The 22775-nt window shown below is 39.2% G+C and overlaps 2 protein-coding genes across 2 annotated transcripts; one reads left to right on the top strand and one right to left on the bottom strand.

Moving 5' to 3' along the window:
- Nucleotides 1-1132: 1132 nt before the first annotated feature.
- Nucleotides 1133-17735, bottom strand: LOC112947818 (disintegrin and metalloproteinase domain-containing protein 9-like). Its single transcript, XM_026039958.1, has 22 exons — nucleotides 17138-17735; nucleotides 14997-15094; nucleotides 13873-13949; nucleotides 13197-13275; nucleotides 12486-12562; nucleotides 11066-11285; nucleotides 10762-10827; nucleotides 10609-10680; nucleotides 9802-9974; nucleotides 9330-9414; nucleotides 8158-8279; nucleotides 7093-7264; nucleotides 6033-6122; nucleotides 5308-5503; nucleotides 5087-5192; nucleotides 4723-4897; nucleotides 4501-4581; nucleotides 3748-3853; nucleotides 2698-2830; nucleotides 2225-2288; nucleotides 1649-1701; nucleotides 1133-1199 (listed from the first exon to the last, which is right to left on the bottom strand). The coding sequence occupies exons 1-22, from the start codon at nucleotides 17733-17735 to the stop codon at nucleotides 1133-1135; spliced, it is 2910 nt and encodes a 969-aa protein (XP_025895743.1).
- CUNH10orf88 (chromosome unknown C10orf88 homolog) lies at nucleotides 17734-21803 on the top strand. The gene is made up of 5 exons (XM_026039959.1): nucleotides 17734-17807; nucleotides 18275-18347; nucleotides 18890-19096; nucleotides 19944-20413; nucleotides 21305-21803. Exons 1-5 carry the CDS (start codon nucleotides 17734-17736, stop codon nucleotides 21531-21533), a joined length of 1053 nt encoding a protein of 350 aa, XP_025895744.1. The 3' UTR covers nucleotides 21534-21803.
- Nucleotides 21804-22775: the final 972 nt, after the last annotated feature.

Below are 22775 nucleotides of genomic sequence, written 5' to 3' on the forward strand. Positions count from 1 at the left end.
GAGGGGGGAGCGCGGGCGCTGCGCAGGCGCCAGCTGTGAGGCGCGGGGTGTGGCCGGGGGCGCTGCGCTCGGGGACCTGGGGCCATTGGTGACGGTCATTCCTCGCGGATGGATCGATTTTATTAACGTTACGCGTGTTAAGCACATTGGAACGATTGGAATCTTAATTCATAGATACATTTATTTCAGATTTCCAGGATTTGTAAAGACGGTGATTACTGGGAAGGGGCTCCCTGGTTTTGTGTTCTTTCGTCCATCTCTTATGTGAAACCACTATGGGAGGAGGCAGAGCTGTTTCCCTGGGAGCTGATCACATCCTGTGTTCCCTGYTACCTCCTATTCCCAGACCTCATCCGTGAGCACAGTGCTCTCCCACTTAGAATCACAAAATCCTTAAGGTTGGAAGGGACCTGTAGAGATCATCTAGTCCAACCCCTGCACACGCAGGGTCACCTAGGGCACAGGGCACAGGCTGTGTCCAAGAGAGGTTTGAAGACCTCCAGAGAAGGAGACTCCACAGCCTCTCTGGGCAGCCTGTGCCAGGCTCTGTCACTCATTGTCAAGAAATTTTTCCTTAAGTTCCTGTGGAACTTTCGGTGCTTCAGTTTGTGGCCATTTCCTCCAGTTGTATCAGTGGCCACCACATACGAGGAAGGATTCTCTGCAGCAATCTTGTTGCTTCCAAGCAGTTTTCAGTCTTCATAATAGGTTGTGGTTTCAAAGAACCATCTTATCTCATACATTTTCTTTTAAATCAGTGCCACTTCCTAATGGTCACACTTAGAACTTGAAAAACAGATTTATTTTTTCACTTAACAACAGATAATTTCTTAAGAGATGTTTTTCAACAGTGGAAAAAAAAAGTGAGGTAGGTGAGACAAAAAGATCACCAGCAGTTCTTAGCAAAACAATGGGATATTGTGAAATCTTGGGTGACTTTGAACATCAAGTCTTTTCCAGTGGCATAAGGTTTTCAGAAAGTGTTTTCATTGCATAAGAAAGTCACTGACAGACTCAAATCTTCATATTGTGATAGGAAAACAATTACTAGAGCATTCCATAATTTTTTACCTTTCACCTATTTTTTCAGATCAGTTAGTGGTCTGTAATTGGGAGGGCTTTCAAGAAACATTCAGACAGCTGGTGTAGAGCTGTTGGGTCTTGAAGGAACTGCAGGAAAATGGGTTTGTATTGGCTGCCTAAAGTGTGGGGAAAAAAAAACATTTTGTGAAGTATTGCGAGACTTAAGACAACTGCAGCTAGAAAGTCCACCTTGCCAACATTTTTCTCATCTGATACTTAACCACCCTTTTGCAAACATTGTGCATACACTGCTTTGGTAGCATTTACATGCCCTGTTATGCTGGTTTCTACACAAGCAGTAAAACAGAATTTCTCTTTCGTGCATTTTAATTGCCTATAAATAGAAAATATGGACAAAGACCCTCTACTGGATGGCTTGGAGCAGACCTGCCATTTCTAAAGCAAGGCTGGATCAGCTGCCCTGCAGCTACATACACTGGAAACTGCTCTTTTATCTCATGATGCTGTCTGAAAAACCCAGTAATGTAAAAATATAATATAAAACTGGTAAAAATACAGTAATGCATACACAGCAGACATTCAGAAGCAATTAAAAACCACAAACCTTGGATTAGGAAAATGTGATATGGTAAAAAAATCAGGACTTGATGTTGTAGCCTGGAAAAGGTACCACAGAGAAAAGAGTTAGCAAGTTTTGCAAGTCTCTATATGAACTGTTCTTACTAAGTATTTTAATTAAATATTCACAGAATATTTAATTCTGTGAATAATTTTTGGGAATACTTTTTAATTTGAAGACTCTTAAGCTAATGGYATTTCAGAGCTTTCTTTCGCATATGGTGATGTTCTTTGTACCCTCTCACAGCTTTTGTTTTCCTATTTGTATTTTATTTTAGAACTAAATCCATGGTCTGAGGTGGCAGCTTCTCTCATGGCAAGAGGCAGAGTCCAGCTGCAAAGTTGCTTTGGCTGCTCTGCTGAGTAGGAGCCTGTTCCATCCCACAAAACCCAAGGCCCATCCACCAAAACAGAAGTCTTGCCCAACACATTATAAATTCTTTTAAATACTTGGAGACTATGATGGTATTAGTATATCAAAAACAAATCACAAAGTCATCAGTAACTATATTAGAACACACTGTAAAATACTCTAAATAATGCAGATATGTATCTGTCTTACCTCATTATTCCTTGTATTCTGAGTTGTTGCATTATTTTGTTTTGGTTGCTGCACATTGTTATCCCTGAAATAAAAATCATCATGAAAATCACAACTTGACTTAATTATGTTCAGGGAAGCAATGCTTCTGAAGGGATTAGGCTTAAAGATGTAGACTCTAACCTGTCTGTTTTCTGGGCTTGACAACTAATTTCAATATTCTACTCCCGTGTGCCCATCCAACACAGTTTATGAAAAACAACTAGGAAAGTGCAATATGTTTTAGGACAAAAAAAAATACATTTGAGATTTCACAGCTGAAACATCTGGATTACCACTATTACCTACACTACTAGCAGCAAGGCGGGCTTGTAGTAGGTACAATATTCTTTATATATATAATGTGTGGAGCTAATTCAGAGCATACTTYGCTTTGGAGTTAATTTTGAGCAGGCTCTCAAGTSCTGAAATACCCATCTGTAATAAAGCAATACCTGCGTTGTCGTCTTCTTTTCCTGCAAAACCTTCTTTTTATTGCATCCCGCTTAATGACTGCTACCACGATAACGACCAGGATTGGCAGCACAAGGAAGAAAAACACAAGCAGGCCATCTCGAAGGGATGTATCTAGAAAAAAAAAAATTGAAATTGTGTGAAATCATCTTCTCATTAAAACATTTTGCTGCTAAAGAAACACCTTTCTGTTGTAAAACCCCCGATCTTCAAATTACTACAGATGAAAATTAGTAGCTCCAGAGTTTTACAAAATGCTCTTGATCAGAGGAGGTTTTGCCCTGATGTGACCRCAAGTTCCTTTTCCTTCCTTACCCATCATTGCACAATCTTCCTTTTTTCACATATTTTGTGAAGAAATCTAAATCATTTTGGGTATGCTTACACACACCTGATTTGCATGACCTTTCTCTGCTGAAGTTATGAACAGATTAAAAAACAGTGCATTTGCCTTTCCCCAAATACAAATTTGATAAAATTTGATAAAAATATGAGTTGTCTTCTACTTCGCAAAGTTACAGATGAAATTTGTTTGCAAACAAACAGAGGGAAAAGAGGTTTCATGGTCTCTCAGTCCAAAGCCCAGCAAAAATTTACTCTTTTTTTCCTTAGTCAAATTTCTAAATGTTTTACTATTTTAGATAAGTGAAGCAATTTTTTGGATCTCCTCCTTAATTCCTCAGAGGATCTCAGTGAGACTCTTTCAGTACACAAGGGCTGCTGATTTATTCTCCAGCTACAATCTTGCTACCTGACATCTTTTTTTTTGGTCATAATGCATAGTTAAAATCTGTAGCAGTAATTGTAAACATTAATGTATAGGTTTTTATACATTATACAAAATAGGTCTGATTCTCTCTTGAACTGAGGTCTGCAGACCTACACATCAGATAATCTGTTTACTCTGCTAGTCAGCCCATGACGGAGCATCCCATGAAGTAGAAAAAATCTCTCTTAAAAAAACAAAACAAAGCAAACAGAAAAGCCCTGCAAAAACGTGTATAGTAGGTTATTTTATTAGAGGATCCCACCTATGTGAGCCGGGCCGCTGTCGATGCTGCCGCCGTAGCCCGGCTGGTTGCAGAACGGGGGTGCCCATCCGTAGCTGCAGTGACAGTTCCCGTTGTTGTTACACACCTGCAGTCAGGACAACACCGAATAGCCAAGCAGCGACAGAATGACAAAAGGCCGAAGAGGTTTTTTTTGTTTTTGTTTTTGTTTTTTGGCAAGTGGCCACTTCCACCCTCCAAGGTATCCTTGGATTTCCACATTAAGAACTGTTTGTAGAAACAAGTATTTCACAGAGAAAGAAGAACTGTTTGGGAACACGCTCTTCCCCTCGGTAACATCCCAAATCACTATGAGTTAGACACTGATGCCACATGTCCATAGCATTTAATCCTATTATTATTATTTGCCTGTGATAAAGTACAGTTGCATTTGCCTGAAACAGCTTGAATAATAGCTGCTCAGTTTTACAACCCATTTTAATTTTTGATAGATCTAAATCAAAGTCCTTTTCAAAAGAGTATTCTCCGTTTATATTTGGGCAACTCAGAAATATATATAAAAAAGATTCCTTTGAAAAATGAAKAAGAAAATGTCTTTTAGTGCTAAGAGGTTTACAGTATATAAATGACACAAAGATTAAAAAAAAGGACTTCACTTTTAATAAAGATGAGGGAAAAAAAAAAGCAAAGTCACTCTCTGCTCTTTGGTTTTATGTGGGGATTTTGCACCTATCACTGTCTTCCACAAACAGCATGAAAACACCCTCTACTCACCCCATTATCATTACACTTCTGCTTCACGTCACAGCTGTAGCCCAGGAAACTCGCGTTAACACATTCAAAATTGACACAAGCCTGGGAAAAGTGTTCAGGATGCATTACACACAATACAGTAATACAAAAAAAAATGTATCATACAACTTAACACTTACAAAGTTAGGGAGAACCTCCCAGCTGTTGGAAYACATTCCGTAGCACTGCCGTGCTTTTCCTTACCTTCTCTTCTCCGCAGGCTGTTCCCTCRTGAACTTGGGCAGGATCAGGGACATCTGATCCGAAGTCGAAGTCAGAAGACCAGCACAAAACCCCGGACGCATTGTTGACAACACTCCAAGCAGGGAGGTTTTGAAGGCTCACAGAAGTGCACTGGATCTTGCCACACAGACTGTGTCTGTAATGAACGAGTGACACTCAGAGAAAGGTGACACAAAGAAACACGAGCAGTGCAAACACACTGCCCAGTGGAACCTCTCAGCTTGCATTTCAAGCAAACATTCTTTTCTTAAATCTCATGTTTGCAACAAGATGAATTTTCCACATTAAAGGTTTTAGGCTTAGCCTTTATTTACTGGTGACTTACTGAACAGGGCATTTCTTGTATACTCCACCTGTCATTCCACAGTTTCCAAATCTATCTCCTTTAATATTGGCTTTTTCAAAGCACACATCAGGCGCTTTGCGAGCCCCTGTATGAATAACAGAAAATGTCAGTAAGCCATCACAATGTCTCAGAAATACAAGAAAGATAAGAATCTGAAATGTCTATCAGGAGTTCTTACATATAAAATTAAAAAAAAATACCTTTTCCATATATGGATTCACATTGTGAATCAAAACTTTGGCACACTCCATAGTAGCAGTACTCTTTCTGGTTGTTACATGGGTAACCATTCATGATATAAACATCTTCTGGGCAGTAGGCATTGCTTCCGTTGCAGTACTCGGGGAGGTCACAGAAATCCCTTTTGGACCTGCATTCTGCTCCTGCCACTTTAAACTAGAAACAGAGACTTATTTTGCACAGCAGAAATTCTAACCTAAAACATGTTAGAAACGTGACAACTGGGAAGCATTTAGGATTTTAGGGAAGACCAAAGAGATCTTCAGACCCAATAAATGTCCAAAATTTCCCTCAATTTCATATGGTGGTAGTGTATGTATAAAAACACATATACAAGCACAAATTAATAAAGCAGGCAACTGTTCTAGGCTGTGGAGGAGCTTAGGCTTCTTGATGGAGATCTCTGCTATTGAGATAGCTCTGAGCGATGACACAGAGGTGACATCTGGTTTCCAAGTCACTGGCCAAGAGTGATTAGACCCGAATGCCCTGCTTACATGATCTCTGCTGTGCAGTGCAGGCTTGATCACGTGAAAACATGTCAAGAGATACTACAGTAAATATTAGTACCCATAAATAATTAAACACAATGTTTTACATGTAAACACATTTAAAACCACTGTTTTATGTTAAAAAAAMCAAACTAGTAATTATTATCAATGTATCTTAATACAACACAGCCTACCTTGCAATTTTCACAGCACAGCCCTTGAGCACACTGTGATCCAGAGGTGAGTTTGCAGGTTGCAGCATCACAGCAGGGGTTTGTACATTCCTAAAGCACAGCCACAAACAGGGGGATACAGTGGTTTTACTTCCCTGTACAGCTGGGGATTTGGGAAGCACATCAGCAAAGTAGAGCGTGGGTAAATCAAAACCATTAAATACATCCTCTCTCATCAATATTCTGAGGCTGATCCTCTTCTGTTCTCATGGACTCCAGCACACAGTTTGGCTGTGTTTTTGCACTACAAGTCCCCAGAAAAACTTGTGTTTTGATGGCTGTGACCATCAAAAGGGTCGTACAGGAGAAAATTATAGGCATATAGAAGAAAATTATATTCTAAATGGACACCAGAAGAAACAGACACTCTTATTTCCAAGAAACATTTCCTATCTCTCCTCCCGTTTTCTTTTTCCTCTGCACTTATAGTTGGATGTAGGAAAGTGTTGGTATCTTTTCATGAGTTAGAAGACCTGYACAATGGAATCTGGGTTTATTAACAGCCTTCTGATTTGCTCATGGTCTGAGAAATTTCTGTTTCCTAAAGAAAGAGTGAAACACCCCATTTGAGAGAYAGGCATTGAGACGATGTGAATTTCACTAACAAAGGTGGCTTTGTTTTGTTCTAAGTTYGGAAGTTACAGTTAGGAATCCATTAAGTGCTAAGTAATTTAATATTTCCTTCTATATAACAGATCTATGATGCAAAAAGCAGCACAAAAAAAGAAAAAGAAAACCAAAAGCAAACAAAATAGACAAAAAAATCAAAAAAGATTGTCTTTCACTTTTTGCACTGAAATATATGGCTTACTCAGTCATTGGTTCAAAGTTCTGTGAAGTTCAGTAGCCCTTAGCTAAGTTCACATCAAAATCAAAGTATGATTTTAGATATTTTCTAAAATTTATCTTCATGCTGTTTGCAACAATGTAAACTTACAAGGAAAATTTCCCACATATAAATAGAAATAAGATGTGCCAAAGGCCTGGACAAGAACAAGCATCCAGCAGAACTTCACTGTACCTGTGGTCTGCCGCAGTCGCATTCCTCATTGCTGTCTAACACGTTATTACCACAGACAGGTTCTTTGTAAATATTACTTGTTTTGGGGGGATTTCTGAGGCAGTTTCCTCCTCCATGTAGAATAAGATTCTCAAAATCATCTGCACTACAGCTGCTGAAATTCCTGGAGCCACTGAAAAACATGATGTTATTTTTATATAAATACTTTTCTTACAAAAAGCAATGCAAGCCAAATCCTTTAGTATCATTCAGTCTATGTTATTTAATGTTAGAGATCACCAGAGAGATTGTTTTTACTTTTGCTTGTATTAGAGGATGGCAATCCTTGAACTTAAAAGATACCATATTTAACAAATGTAGATACACTTTCAGAAGCAAGAGCCCACTGGAATATCTATTCTGATGACCTATTTGAAATAGGCCTCAAAAATCTGTGGTTTGAATTAAGTCCCAAAATTAAAATGTGATTAAAATGTATTTTCCAGGAAAATGTACCACTTTAATTTGGAATGCCTAGGACCTCAGGAATGTGTCTTTCCCCAATAGTTTGGTCCAGGGTTTGGTTATTGTGCTTTATTAATACAAGTGGAAACAGATAAAATAATCTGGTCTTTTTCTCTTAAAGAAAAGCCAAAGGACAAATGAACTGAAAGAAACACAGCCTATATATATCTATATCTATATCTATATCTATATCTATATCTATATCTATATCTATATCTATATCTATATATATATATATATGCTGCATATGTATATATATGCAGAGTATATGCAGAGCATTCTCAGCAATGCACTAACATTAAGAAACACAATCCAAGATCTAATTAACCTTTTCACATGCTATAAATAAAAGAATCGACAGATCAGAAAACAGGTAATGTTTCAAACACATTAAAATGACATCAAGTTCTAAGTCATTGGATATATCTTTATGATTAAACTTCTCAAACAAACTCTCCATTCACAAAAGGTCTTTAATTTTCAGGGGAGTTTTACAGATCATAAGACCTAGTCACCACATATAAATAAAAATGATTAAAATAAGATAAAAGGAAACCTTACTTATCTATGCTGTTCATAATGTAGGATGCAGGACATCTTTTGTCATCATGTTTCATTCCAAGATTATGGCCCAATTCATGTGCAACTACTGTAGCATGACCTAACACATTGTTATGATTAAACTAATAAAGAGAATCAGTGTTAAAAAATATTTATGAAACTAAAAGAATCACTATGTTTCTACTTAATGATTTATTCAAGCCTCAAGTCTCRAGGAAGCTAGGAAGACAGAATCTAGTATTGCAAAGAAAGAAGCAGAAAGACCAAACAAATTGTTATTTTGCTTTTAGGGCCAGTCTTTCTGTTCTTTATGCCACTCTTCCTGTTCTTTCTGTCAGGATTATATTCTGAATACCACACGTAATCAGTAATGTCATTGATTTCAGCAAAATCTTCAGAGATAAACATAGTAAACACAAAGGACAGAATCTGGCTCTGAGACTGTTCTTGCTACTATGGCATCCATATGATAAAGAACTGCAGAAGATACCGGTTCTGCCCTCAAGGCTGAAGGACAGGAAAAGCCGCTTCTGCTTGATTTTGCCAAATGTAGAATATTTCCCCATTCACAGCCCTGCTGGGGAGAATTCTGGGCACTTGGGAGCTTAGCACATTTCATGTGCTATACACGTTCATTCTCTATCCACAAAAAGAGTCAAAAAATATGTTACGTTGTGGCCGCATTCATATCTGAGAAATACTGTGCTTAGGAACCTTAAGGTTAGGAGTATGGGCTTTTCCAATAGAATCTTAAGTTAAATGAATTAAGATAAGGTCAYCAAAGAATGCTTTCAGGACCAAATTAGTCAAGCAAACTGGAATGTGAAGAACAGAGAAACTGTGACATACATTTATTTTTCATGTAAGTATAATAATAAATACAAATCTATACATAGGAAACCCAGTTAAAGAAACTGTACCATCCCAAGTCACTCTCAGTCCTGCGTGACTTGTCGAAAGATGTCAACAAAATGTGCATTACCTATGAACATAATCTGAAGGCAAAGTCAGCAGTGGCAACAGACACACAACTTTGGGTAGTGTGAATGTATAGAAGAAAATGTTCAACTGTGAGACCTCTCTGTATAGCAGCACTATATATATATTATATAAGGGATAAATAAGCTATTCCTGTGTAGCTTCTTATGTAAATCATAAAGTTCTTTACTTACAGTGCTTATTGACCCTCCCTGGACTTGTGAACAGACGGTGCCTACAAAAGCCATTCCAATGGCTCCATTGTAAGCGCTTCTCCCTCTGCAAGAAAAGCAGTTTGAAGGTGTTATTAAAATAGGATCTGAGAGTTTGTAATTTCTGCTGAGAAACACAGATAACTGCAAGACAAAATTTAGTCTTCCTGGAGCCAAGATATTTTTTTTCTCTAGATCAAGGTGTCACTGCTACTAATCATAAACAGCTGCAGAGCACTTCTTGAAAGCCACGATCACATAAATCTGCTATTTCAGTGAGTTGATTGAGAATAAGGAATTCATTCCAGAAGTATTTTTTTTTCCCCTGTTTTAAAGAGTTCAGAAGATGAATCAACTTTGCTGCMGTTGTATTTTCATACATATACAAAAACAAAATCATATACAGAAACAATATTGAGAGAGGGAAATGTTTTTGCACTGAACCAAAACTTACATTATGAGATGGCTAGCGTCGTTTCTTGATCGTTTAAGAAGATCTTTTTGTCTCCAGGAAACAAATCTGCTCAGCACATCCCCTGCTGAGCCATCCATTACAGATATGTGGTTTGTATCTGACCAGATCTCTAAGCCAACCAAAACAATCTGGATGTTTAAAGCACTATACATCTGGAAATACACAATGATAATTACTATCTATCAGTGTGGTTCAGCTGAATTCTAAAAGACTGCATCAATACCTCCTAATAAACATTAGTCTGAACAATGGAAACATAACTTTATTTCAATAATTAATACTTAGTTTTACACAAGGAAAGAATATGTGACTGAAGGCCATCGACTTCACTGAAGCACTTAAATATAACTTTCAGGTATGAGAGGTTGAAATAACCCTGTTCATCCATTCCCTTAGGCAACTGTCTYGAGGAGGAATTGTGAAGAGATGATCAGAAATCAACATAAGGAATTCTTCACAGTTCTGATATGTTGCTTAAGAGAAATAATAAATAACTACAATCAAGAGAAAGAGGCATCTTGGAAATAWAACATGTACTGGAGACCTTAGGTTCCTGGTGCAGCCAAAGTCTGGGATCATAAAGAAATGGTTTAAAACCAGCCCGCAGAGCTGTAGGCAAGCAGTGAGATGCAAGCCTTGTGCATATATTCATTACATTCTTTAACTATATTAAACATTGATAAGTAACCACCAAATACAGTTTCAGAACGTAATAGTACTATTTACTGTATTAATACTTTTGTAAACTGTTAAAACAGAAACCACTGAATGACTGAACTCACCTACCCCATCAACATAATTTATCAGCTCAACTACCTCCTTTTGCACTTCAGCAGAGTCAGATTTCTTCATCAAAAACTGTAAAATACCACATGAAGATGTCAGTGAAAAATTTTAATAATTTAATAAAATGTATTTAACATCGGATGAAACAATTACCCTGTTGTTATCCACAACCACAAACAATTCCACATAGCTTTTCTGTGGCAGGACAGCACGCTTCTTCTGTAAACAGAAAGAATGATAAGTTAAAAATGACTAGTAAGTTATACTTTTTAAATTTATTTTTCTCATGATTTCTGTTTCTTCTATCTATAGCACATCAGTCCATTTTTCAATGCGGCCCCCAAAATCAATTTGTGTTAGATTTCCACATAAATACCAATATGTGTCTGGTTACTGGAACAATGTGAGGAAAGGGGGTTGATCACAGTCCTTGAGAGCGAAGCAGAACTGTATTTACCCTCAAAAGCTTTTCCCCACTGGAGGTACTGTTTGATAGAAACGCGTATTTCACAGAATGCTTCACAGATGTCGTTGTGTGATGCAGACTGTCATTCAGCACACCGCAGCGCAAAGGGGCAYGATGCACATCTTCTAACTGGTAAAAAAGGTGTTCAAAAGTGCTGGACGTGTTGAGTGGCTCCATTCCGTACCACTTGCCATCAATGTAGAGCATTCCTCTAGGAATCACAAAAGAATGAAATGTGTCACAGTTGTGACCGAGTGAATGAAAGATGAATATTTAGGAACTAGGACTCTTCGTGCCACCAGAATAAATTACCACCTTAAAATAAATTATCTTRGTATGGGAGCTAAATTCAAATGCACAACAGTACCTCAAAAGACAAAAAAAAAAAAAAAAGAACTTTTTGAAAATAATCATACACAAGTGTGTGGCTCCTCAAGAAGTCTAATCATTATTAAATTGAAAAGACTGGATTGCAGATACAGGGCTGAAGCAAAGGAACTATTTTGGTCCTTTTCTCTAGTCTCACTTGAAGCTCCATGTAGCTAAAGTAATCTAGCTTTTCTGAAAAAGATGCCTTTAATATAGATGGAAAGAGAGGCTAAAATCACCAGGGTGTTTATGAGGGGAACAGCAGTATTGCACTACTTCGTGCAGCCAAGTAAAATGATTTTGCATTTGTCCATGACGCTGGAACACCTGCTTCATTTGCTGTAAGAGAATCTTTCTGAAGCTATGATCTTGTTTTCCAGAATGTTAAACTATAAAAACAAAATTCTCTAGTTACTACTTTGTGAAAGAAAATCCTCAAGACCAGGTGTTCGAGGCACCTGAAGGAGTTGAGTCTGCATAAATTTGCAGAACACCTGAAATGACATTTCTGTTCTGTTTAGTGAGGTCAAATGTTAACTGAAACACCAGTCTGCTGATTGTTTGCCATGAAATGGCTCTATTTATTGACTGGCATCTCACTTCAATGCTCTACAGAAAGGATATTTAGGTGTATTTTCACGTTTGACTCCTCCTGCTCGTCCAAAAGGAGATCCAACCACCAAGCAGAGCCCTCGCCCAGCGGGTGGGCGCTCACGATGCCCGCACAGCTCGCTGTGTTTCCCATTGCTTTTTGTCAACTCACATGGGAGACTCCACTGGGAGAAGCTGGGAGAACATCGCCACCCTTTATAATTTAATTTGGCTCTTTTATTTATCTCAGATTAACATAAATGTTGCATTTGAAACATTCCCATTGCTCTGAAAGCTAAATTCTAAATGCAGCCCATCAATAATATCTGTATAATCTAGAACATTATTTTTTTCCTGCTGTTTGATGAATAATGACAGCAACTGCCTTTTAATGTTTTTACTGTGGTACTGCACAATTAATTATCTTAAAGTAAAAAGGAAATGGTAGTACCTAAGGCCATCACATGTGCTAAGAGCAAGCACTGAATCAGCAACTCCTTCAACAGTGCCATGATAATAACAGTGTGCCTGAAATGCAAGAAAACCTTAAATTAATTACACCAAAAAAAGCTTTCTCAGTCTTGAAGCACCCAGTAAGTTTTACAGGGCTCACATGCTTATGTTGAAATTAAAAGTAAAAGCCTGCTTAAGGCTTCCTTGATCCAGAGCCTCGAAACTATGGAGCTTTGGTGTTACCACTGTACTTGAACTGTACACGATGCAATGGCAACATAACCACGCAGCTCAACTCCAATCTTGGCAAAAATTTCTCAAGTCTCCTTTCACATCTTGGAACCAATAGACCCTCATAGGGCATTATATTTTGCATCAGCAATTCTTTTTAAACACAAATGTCACAAATATTAGAACCGACCTCTTTTCCGCATTTTTTTTTCTTCCCTAGATACTTTATGTGCATCAGTTATACTCTCCCTTCTGCTGCCAAAAACGTAATCAGTTTTCACTGCTCTATCATACAGACAYGAAGACATTCAGAGTGAATGGTTGCATAATGGTTTTTGCTTTGCAAATGCATTTAGATACATATACATCTTTTTGTAATCCTCGTTTCTAACAAATTGTTAATATGACATTCAATGTATAAAATCTGGTTTCCTAGGGTTGAGGAAACTCAAACAGGGAACTTTATTAGATACAATACCTTGATTTTTGATTGTGTAGTCTCCAGTTTCCCATTTTTCCCATATGTATATACTCTAAAGTCTTCACTAACAAGCTCTCTGCAAACAAAAATAAGCCCAGTCTTTTACCAGAGTATAAAGCAAGATATAAATCAAGAATCATAASGACTACATTCTATTAGTAGCACTCCTTTGCTAAATTATTGTTAAATTCCAAGGGCATGAAACAAAATAGCTTAAAAATGAGATACACCATTTGGAAAATAGGCTATTTTAAAATATTTTAACRTAGGTACCTATGCAGTAGGATTTGACCAGGGTATGTTTTATCAGGATCTGGACTCAGAAATGAGGAACAACAAAAATAAACAAGTTTCTTCAAGTTACAACATATCTAAAACTCCCCATCCCAGTTAATGATAAGCTAATGTTAAATTAAATTCTAAGTTTTCCCAATGATTTTCCAAAATCCACTATCTTGTGGTGACAGTAAGATATTAAGATAAAATGCAATTTTTTTTTCAAAAAATCTTTCTATTTGCATAGTACAGCCGTTATTAATCACTGTTTTTTTGCATTACTACAAGCTGAAAGTTAACAGGTTTMTTCCAAGCATTTTTTGAGTATAAAAGTATTTGTCTGTATCAAACTAAATCCCAAACTAGAATGATTCATTAGGTTCAATGTATCACATACTTATTTTTCTTTAGTTTTAAGTGGTATGTTCCATTTCTGGTTTTCACTGAATATGAGAGTTTGTCATCTGAATGCTCCTGAAAATAGAACAAAAATATCACTTAATAAGGTGATTTTCTACCTGGGCRTATGAGTTCTATATTTTCTTTGACAATGGAGATGTGTATGTTTTAAACCTGGTTCAAAAAACACACATCGCTAAACCTCACACTTTTTGTATTTCAAAGTTTCAGTTGCACACTTTGCATTCTTTCCAATTGAAATTTTATATTTTATTTAAGCTCTAAAATTCCCTGTAAAGACAAACAAAAAGGTAAATAAACTCCACAAAAAAAAAATGTGTCTAACATTAAAGATGTATAGAGGGAATGCACAGGGTATGCAGAGTCAACAGGAAAAATGAAAGAAATAATGCATCTGAAAGAACAAAAGAAAAAGGTGTATTAGGAAAGCTACATCTATATGACCATGCCATGGTTTTAGAGACTTGGGAATAGATGAAACTAAGGGAGAGGAAGTATTTACAGTGTGGATAAAGGGAGTCTGATTCAGTTCCCAGGCAGGGCATAGGTGAGCCATGCTGTGAAATTGCCACATAATGTCCTGTGACACTCCTTGTGCAAATCAGCAGCAGCCGGATGAACGACTCACACATTCTTTTTTTGATAACCACTATGTACAAAGGTGACTACTTCATTATCAGTTATTTCAGTAATTGAGCTCTGTATCTGAGGCACAAAGGTAAATTAGCAAAACTAAAGGCTTCAATCTTCCTCTCTCAACTCATTCTATCYGTGCTATTGTATGGGGCCCCTTGTTCAAAGCAAGTACCAGCCCTTTACGTGCTAGAAAGTGAAATCCAGTGTTTATCCAAAGACCATGTACAATGTGTAAGGAACAGATAGGGCTGGCTCTTAGTTCAAGCTTGAAGGCAGTATCTAATTAGCTTTGGAGGAAATGGCAATATGTCCTATGTTCCTTGCCCCTTGTGCCTTATAGGCTGCCTAGAGGTTAGAAGGTTGAAAGGTACTGAGAGTCCAGTGAGTTTTGTACAGTGAGTTTTGTGCATCTTGTGTGTATGATATAGAACAACATTGATGAAAAATGTATGTACAACAACAAACCTCATGAAAAAGTGGCTCAGGGTTCTCTCTGCTTGTCAGACTTTGAGGAACAATTATTTCTGGTGTAGAAAAGCTGGATGTCTGCTCAGAAGAAGCACCTAAAAATAAAGTTTGAAATTTATGAAGAATCAAAAAGGATAATACATCAGACTGGTATCTGCAAACTGGTGGCCCCTGAAAGGTGATTTGGATCAAACCATAGACCAAAAAGGAGTAATTTCACCAGTATTAGACCCAACTGCCCGCACTYAATTCGATCTCCTCTCTCTTGGATTATGCTGGTAAAGTCACAGAAAGTGATGTTTTCATTGGTGACCAAAGTACTCCTCAGTGTTAAAGTATTTCTCAGTGTTTATACTAAGTAYGTGTGGTCTCATTCTCTGCAGAAATGCTGTATGTTTTTACTGTGTTTGAAGTTAATCCAAGTTAACTTGGATTATTAWTTTTGTAATTTGCCCACACTCTTTTTTAAATCATTAGAAAATCACCGGGGCATTAAGGGCCAGTGGCATCAATTTTAACAACCAAAGTGGTGGTTCCTGCTTCTTAAATTGTCCTTTTGATACAGAACCAARAAGATTTCCTTTCTTTTCGAATGCAAAGCCCATTTCTGTGACAGAAATTGCAGATAAGCAGGAGGAYACCTTCCAAACTTCCCATTGAGATTCCCCAGTATTGTTTGTAAGGCCAATCTCTATCTATTGGATAAAACCAGGATTTTTAAAAGCAAATACAGTACGTTAACTATATATTTAACACTAAAGACTGACATTACAATGAAGATGTTTATGTTGCATTAGCAAACAGYACTAGCTCCTAATGTTTACTTTTTTCTTTGCTTTTTATCCTCGTASGATCTGAAGTTATTAACTAAATCAAAGAAAGCACTCTGGTTTCCAAAAGCAGTGCAAATATTGCATTAGCAGGGGAAAAGCAGCCCTAGCAGCAGGGGAAACGGCCTGTAGAGCGGGTTCTAAACATGCCACTTTCCAACAAAAAGTGGAGGTCTTGCAATTGATGCAAATCTAGCTGCTGAAGGCAAATGAATGGGAATGAACTAGAWGGGAGATAAGTCCCAGTGCTGTAAGGAGAGGTAATTTCCCTTGCATTAAAGCAGACCAAACCCTTTCCCCCAGGCTCCTCAGTAGCGTAACCCTTTCTCCATAACAAAAACTAAAAACTTACCTTYTATCCTAAAAGTTAGAGCCAGCCCCAAAGCCAACAAAACCAGGCTGCATTTTAACATGCCTGGATTTCCTGGAGCGACTCTGGGGGTGTCGGAGCGAACGGGACGCGCGGCTCCGCGTTCCCTGTGCCGGGTAACCAGAAGAGCCGGCTCCGGAGGCCAACAGGGAAAACCCTGCGAGACCTGCCCGGGAAAGGGAAGGGAAGTTTCACCCTTTGAGCTCGGTGGGAAAAAAAAAAAAAAAAGACCAATAAAAACCCCAAACTGGTTAGACAGCTTAAAGGAATAAATAAATAAGTAAATGAAAGAGGAAAAAAGCTCACGCTCTCGCCCCGCAAATGCAGCACATTCTTAAATCATGGCAGGAACTAACTGGTTTAATCTAAAGACTGACACTGTTAATGCAGCAAGGTCATATGGGATCAGAAACATAAAATATTGATACCAGTAACGTAAAATTTATTGATAGTGATTGCCTCCAGTTCAATAACAATATCTATGCCCCCTCCAAAAAAACCCAAAACACCTGTTCTCTGTAATTCCAGCTTTCTGTTTTGCTTTTCATCTTTATTTCAGAGATGCAAAAAAGCACATTATATATATATATATATATGAAAATACAGAAATCGCACCAACGTCTATAACCGCATTTTTTCGGAGACCATTAGCCCATCCAAGCTGATCCCTGTCCCCAGAGGCGGAATTTACACTCTTGGAGGGGCAGAACCCCGCCGGAGCGCCGGCCCCGCGCTACGCCCGCCAACAGCAACAGCAGGCGAACCACGCCACACACCTGCTGCTTTTTAACTAAAACACATTGGCTTTCAACATTCTTTTGCATGGTTTCACGCTACTTTTATCTATAGTCAATGTTTTGGATTCTTCCCCCCTCAACCGCCACTAACCCTCCCGTCACTTCCCGCCACAGCCGCCTCTCGGGGGCCGCCCCGCCCGCCTGCGCGTAGCCCCGCCCTCCTGCGCGTAGCTCCGCCCTCCTGCGCGTAGCCCCGCCCGCCTGCGCGTAGCCCCGCCCGCCTGCTCGCAGCCCCGCCCGGTCCCGCCTCGCGCATGCGCCTCGCGCCGCTCCGCCGAGGCCCGGCCGGGAGGGCGGCGCGTGACGGTTGGTGGCGTCGCCGCCGCGTTCGGTTCGGTTCGGTTTGGTCCGGTCCGGTCCGGTCCGGTCCCGGCCCCGCCATGGCGAGCTGCCCGTCGCGGGTGCTGGCGGGCTGCTCGTGGCCCTGCGCGCCGCCGGGCGGCCTGTCCCGCGCGCTGCGCGTGCGGCTCCACGGCGCCGCCGACGAGAGGTGAGGCGCGGCGCGGCGGGCCGGGCTGCGGGCCGCGCTCGCGGGCGGGCGGGTAACGCGCCCGTGGCGCTCCCCGTGCAGCAGCGACAGCGACGACGACGAGGAGGAGGCGTTGGCGTTGGCGGAGCGGCCCCGCGGCGCGGCGGAGGAGGAGGAGGGCGAGGCGGCCTGCGAGCTGCGGCTGCGCTGCGAGCCGGCGGGCGGCGAGGAGGTGGCGGCCGTGGCCGTGGTGAGCGCGGCGCGCCACATGGAGCTCTACGCGGGCGAGGAGTACTGCGGCACCGGGCGCGGGCGGGCCCGCCGCGCCGCGCGCCCGCCAGGGTGAGGATCGGCCCGCGGCGGCCGAACCGCGCGGAGGCGGCGAGCGGGAGCCCCGCGGGACGCGTGGGGCCCGTGTGCGTGCGGGGAGCCCCGCGTGGGGCCCGTGTGGTGTGAGTGGGGGGCTCTCAGGGACCTGTTTTCYCCTTGTGGTGCGTGTAAAAAGAGCCGGCTTTGGGCTCGCAGGTGGGTGTGTGAGSAATGGGCTCAGGTTGGAAAGCTGCTTGCTGTGGGAGATAATGTGAGCGTGTGTGAAAATCCTTTTTTTTTTTTTTAAACCTTTAATGAGATTCAGTAATATAAGCCTGGAAACAGAAAGCACAAAAGCCATATTGCGTATGCTCTCATGTTTAATTTTGTTTCTTACTTGACATTTCGTAATTAGTAATGTTTTTCAAATCTGCAACAAATAGCAGAGCAAAAAGTGCTGTGTATAACGATGTCACAGATTGCTTATTTTACTCTCCTAGCGAAACTGAAAAGGTTACTTTATACAGGAAGTATGTCAAGCTGGAATGCCCTGCAACCTCCTGTAGAATTAAGGTAGGGATTTCTGTGGAATTGTTTAACCTTTTGTTGTCTTTTTAATCGCTTGTGTGATTGAAGTTCTCTTCTGCTGTTGCTGGTCAAATTACTCATGTTTTTATACGATAGTTCTTTCACATAATTAGTTAAAATCACCTAAATGATCTATAACCTTGATAGCACAGCTCTTTTAAATTCATATCGCACATGTCTTTTTTTAAGAAGACCTAATACATATATATGCAAACAATATCCTGTTAGTGAAAAAAATACATAMATKATAAATTATTAACARTTGATATGTAATCAGAACTTGAAAATAGTACATTCACTAATAGCTGTGCAGTTAAATAACCTAATAAAAATCTATACGGCTACCACTTTTCTTAARTGTTTGGAGCATCAACACTTAATTTATCCTTGGTGGCATGCACCTTCTGTTCTAGTCAGATTTCTAAGAATAATGACAAGGTAAAATTATCTTAATTTCCCCCAAAAAGATTTTTTTTTTAAAGATTCCCAAAGTAATGTATCGTCTCATACGTTTTTTTCCCCAATAGCTGCTCTCCATTGATGAGAAACAAAGAGTACTCATCAGTAAAATAAYAGTAGAAGTGAAAACAGTGTCTGCAAAACTAGCAACTGATTTTCCTTCACTAGGAGCCAGCATAGATCTAAACAGAGTGCAAACTATAATGGAGTCCATGGGGTCAAAGCTGTCTCCAGGTGCTCAGCAGCTCATGGACATGGTCCGATTTCAGCAGAAAGTAAGTCATTATGCTGCTCCCTAARTGTGAACAGTACCACTGTGAGACCTTACCTTCTATAACAGTTAAATATGTTCTAAGCTGGTATGTTGACAAAAATATTTCTAACCCAACCTTTCTGTCGTTTAAATCCTGGTTTTGATRTTGCCAAGCTTAAAGATGTGAGTATGGGTGATGATTGCTTGCCCAAGGGAATTGCTATACATGGATCAACCCTTTAGTTAAGAGTTTTGCACCTTCGTTCATCACCATCTTAAACTTTGCTGTCACTCTGCGTTCCTGCCTCCCCAGCTTTCCCTTCTCTTTGTTTCGGTTGTCAGTGCAGGATCATGGCTACATTTCCTGTTGTGCTTGGGGTGTAGGTGGATGGGGTGATTTGTCTGTCTGTCTCTTCTGTCTCTTTTAAAAATCCATCATCTTCGTCTAAAGGAAAAAAATTCTTAATGTTTATTTCATTTAGATCTTAGTCCTGCAAAGCAGAGTATTTTAACAGAATCCTTTATCCATCTGATGTAGAARATCATCAGTCTTAGGTCCATAGCATAATAAAGACCTGTTTCACAATTGAACTCAGAAAAGCTGTTTAAAGACTCACAAGGTTAAAAGTAATGCAATAACGTGTGCAAACAGAACATTTCTGTGCATTTCCCTAAAAATGTAATTGACAACTACTTTAAAAGTCTTTACATTAGTAGAACTGACTTAGTAGAACTTACAGATTAGTAGGAATTTGTACTTAGTAGAACATTAAAAATACTACGAAGAGATATAAAGGATGTATTATTACAAAAGTTGCAGTATATTTTATATGGAAGTATGACATATACTTTTTTATTATTTTCATCAGAATAGTTTACCTCTTGGAGACAAACTTAACAGGATCTTTGAGAAAAATTCTCACTTCGAAGATGAACATCAAGTAGATGGTTTGCATGGTGCAGCTGTTCAGACATCACTAGATCTGCCATCTGCTGAACCTTTGCCTGATACAAACTGTTCATCAAGTGAAGCACTGTATGAAGACTTAAAMACAAGTCTCAACCAAAACACACAGATACCTAAAAGAGAGAACAGTTCTGATCCTGGAAGAGTTGCTGCTCAGCAAAATATGTTGGACCCTARAAATGATTTTAAAATAATGAAATCTTTGCTTATGCAGCAGCAAACAAGTGAAAATCCAAATATAACAAATCCCGGGGACCTTCTTCCTTATCTTCAAAATTTGTGTCGTCAAGTAAATCATCTTCGGCTAAAAGATGGAAATAGACGCTATGAGAAAAGTGTTGCGACTAAAGAAGAAAGTATTCAGAGTGTTGGGTGAGTTATGTTTGATACATTTATCCAACACCTAGTGGTTCATACTGATTGACAAAGTTAAAAAAAAAAAAAAAGAGGCAAAAACAAATCTTAAAACATGGTTTTGGAGGCTGTGTGGTGACAAGTGTATTTTAGTTGATTTTTTTCAGATGAACTGCTTGAAGCTTTAAAAATGGAATCTTACACAGTTATGTAACTGTCTTTTTTTCTATATTTCATATCTTTGGTTTCAAAAAAATAAAAAGTGTGGTCTTTCTGCGTTATTATATATATTGTCTGTCTACTTCCTGCTSTTGCCTTCTTTCTCTGGTTATTTCTGCCTCCTAAACTGTCGTCTTATTTTTTTTACATTATGTACTGTCATCCATCTGCTGTTCTCAGTGTATCTCATCCCATCAGTCTTTCCTGACCTTCTTTTTTTTTTTGCTGTTGCAGGAATAATAGTAGTAGTGCGTACAGTTTGATACCTAAAGAACTGTASAAAGACACATGAGATTCAGGAGCGTAGCAGGATTCTAAGCCTGGATATCTCCATCACTTGGGAGAGTATAGTACACTTAAAAAAGAAATGCAGATGCAAAAGATAGAATTGCATAATATTATAATTACTGAAACGCATTAAAAGAATAATGCCTGTTCCGCTGACAAAATATGAACTCTGCATATCCTGTTATGTATGTATGAGTCTTTTAATACATAATTAAGACTTTCTGAATACAGAGTTGAATGAAGATGACTGTCCTAGTGTGTATCTTAATTTTCTACGATTTAAAAAGTGACAGGTTGGGAATTCTACTTGTGCTGAAAACCTAAAAATACTTCTAGTCACTTTTTTCTAATCCCCAAGTCAGAAACAAGTTATACTTATTCTTGTATTTGCTCTTTTCACAGAGTGGAACAACAACCTATTTGTTCCTATTTGGAAAAGATCATCTCAAAAAATATGGATCTGATGGAGAAAAAACTAATGGACTATATTGATCGCCAAATCCAGAGTCTTCAGACACATATAGATAACAAAATGGTTCTGTTAATGGACTTGGTTCAGAACTCAAAGTCAAACAAAATTACACAAACACACTATGATACTGGTGAGGGTTTCTCAAATGGAGAGAGATAGATGTGTGTTGCTATAGGACTTCAATGTAAGTATTTTTCCAAGGGCAGTTAAATACTAGACTTTGTAAAGTATATGTAACTAGAACTGTATAGAACCTCAGTGTTACATTTGTTACTGTAATTCTATCCACTACTGTACACAGTTGTTAGTTCTCTGAAAGWTCTTAAGAACGTATGTTTTTCCTAAATATAAGAATTTTGTATGCCCTTTGTGGCTTATTTATTGAAAGAGACAGTAAAAGCCATGTGAAATACAGTATCCCAGGTTCAACTTGAATGGGAAAAGTAAATAAACTGAGTTACAGCTTATCTAATTAGCTGTATGTCATCAATTCACTTTTCTGAGGTCTGTTGGTTTTGGGGGGGAGTTTATTACACATATAATGTGTTTCCAGTAGAACAGAATTTCTCTTCTTTCTGCTTTTGGTCTATTTTAACAGTACTGTTGTTGAAACTGTTTTCTGCTCCAGCTATAACACCGTTGAAGGACAAGAAATGCAAAAACTACTTAACTCCAGACTATAGGTCTAGATCAGATTTATAGATGGTCAGGTTTATAGAGACAGGTAACTTGAACCTCAGCTTGGGTTCTTTGAAAGCCTCACCGATTGWACAGGTGCCAGGTTAGATTTAAGATTGTCATGCTTCTTTCCTCCTAAATTCATCGAGCCTTTCAGGAGCAACTAAAGTGAATGTATACATAAGCCTTATTTGTATTTTGTTACCCTTAGAAACGCAAGCACTTCATTCACAGTTCCTCCTAGAAGGACCTCCTTTGCAAACAATGTGCTGTTTGGTAGCCTTAGCCCAAAGAGGTAACCTTATTTATTCATGTGTACCATAACCTACATGAAAGCTCTCCTGCCATCTGGAGAGGTAGAAATGTGTCTTCGAGTCCCTCCTTGCTGGAGATTGGAGGTTCATCCTTCTTTCGGTTTCTTGTTCTCTGAATTCTTGAGGTACTTTCTGTGGGTATTATCTGTCTATGACAGTATAGGAACTTAAAGGAAAACTCCAAAGTTAGATGTAGAGACACTGGACCTTAAAATGCAATGAGTAAAAGCTACTACTGTTCTCCAACAACGGTTGACCAAACAACCTGCTTGGACATGTGCACTCCAGTCTCTGTCCAGTCTTCAATATTTTGGTCTCTAGGAGGAAAATGGATGTTTTGAAGATTCATGCTGCTTGATGGTAGCAACACATAAGAGTACATGCCACAGAGGGGCCTACTTGTGCAGAA

The sequence above is a fragment of the Nothoprocta perdicaria genome, unplaced genomic scaffold, assembly GCF_003342845.1.
Source record: "Nothoprocta perdicaria isolate Ctin4 unplaced genomic scaffold, notPer1 scaffold_247, whole genome shotgun sequence".
In the NCBI taxonomy this organism is placed as follows: Eukaryota; Metazoa; Chordata; class Aves; order Tinamiformes; family Tinamidae; genus Nothoprocta; species Nothoprocta perdicaria.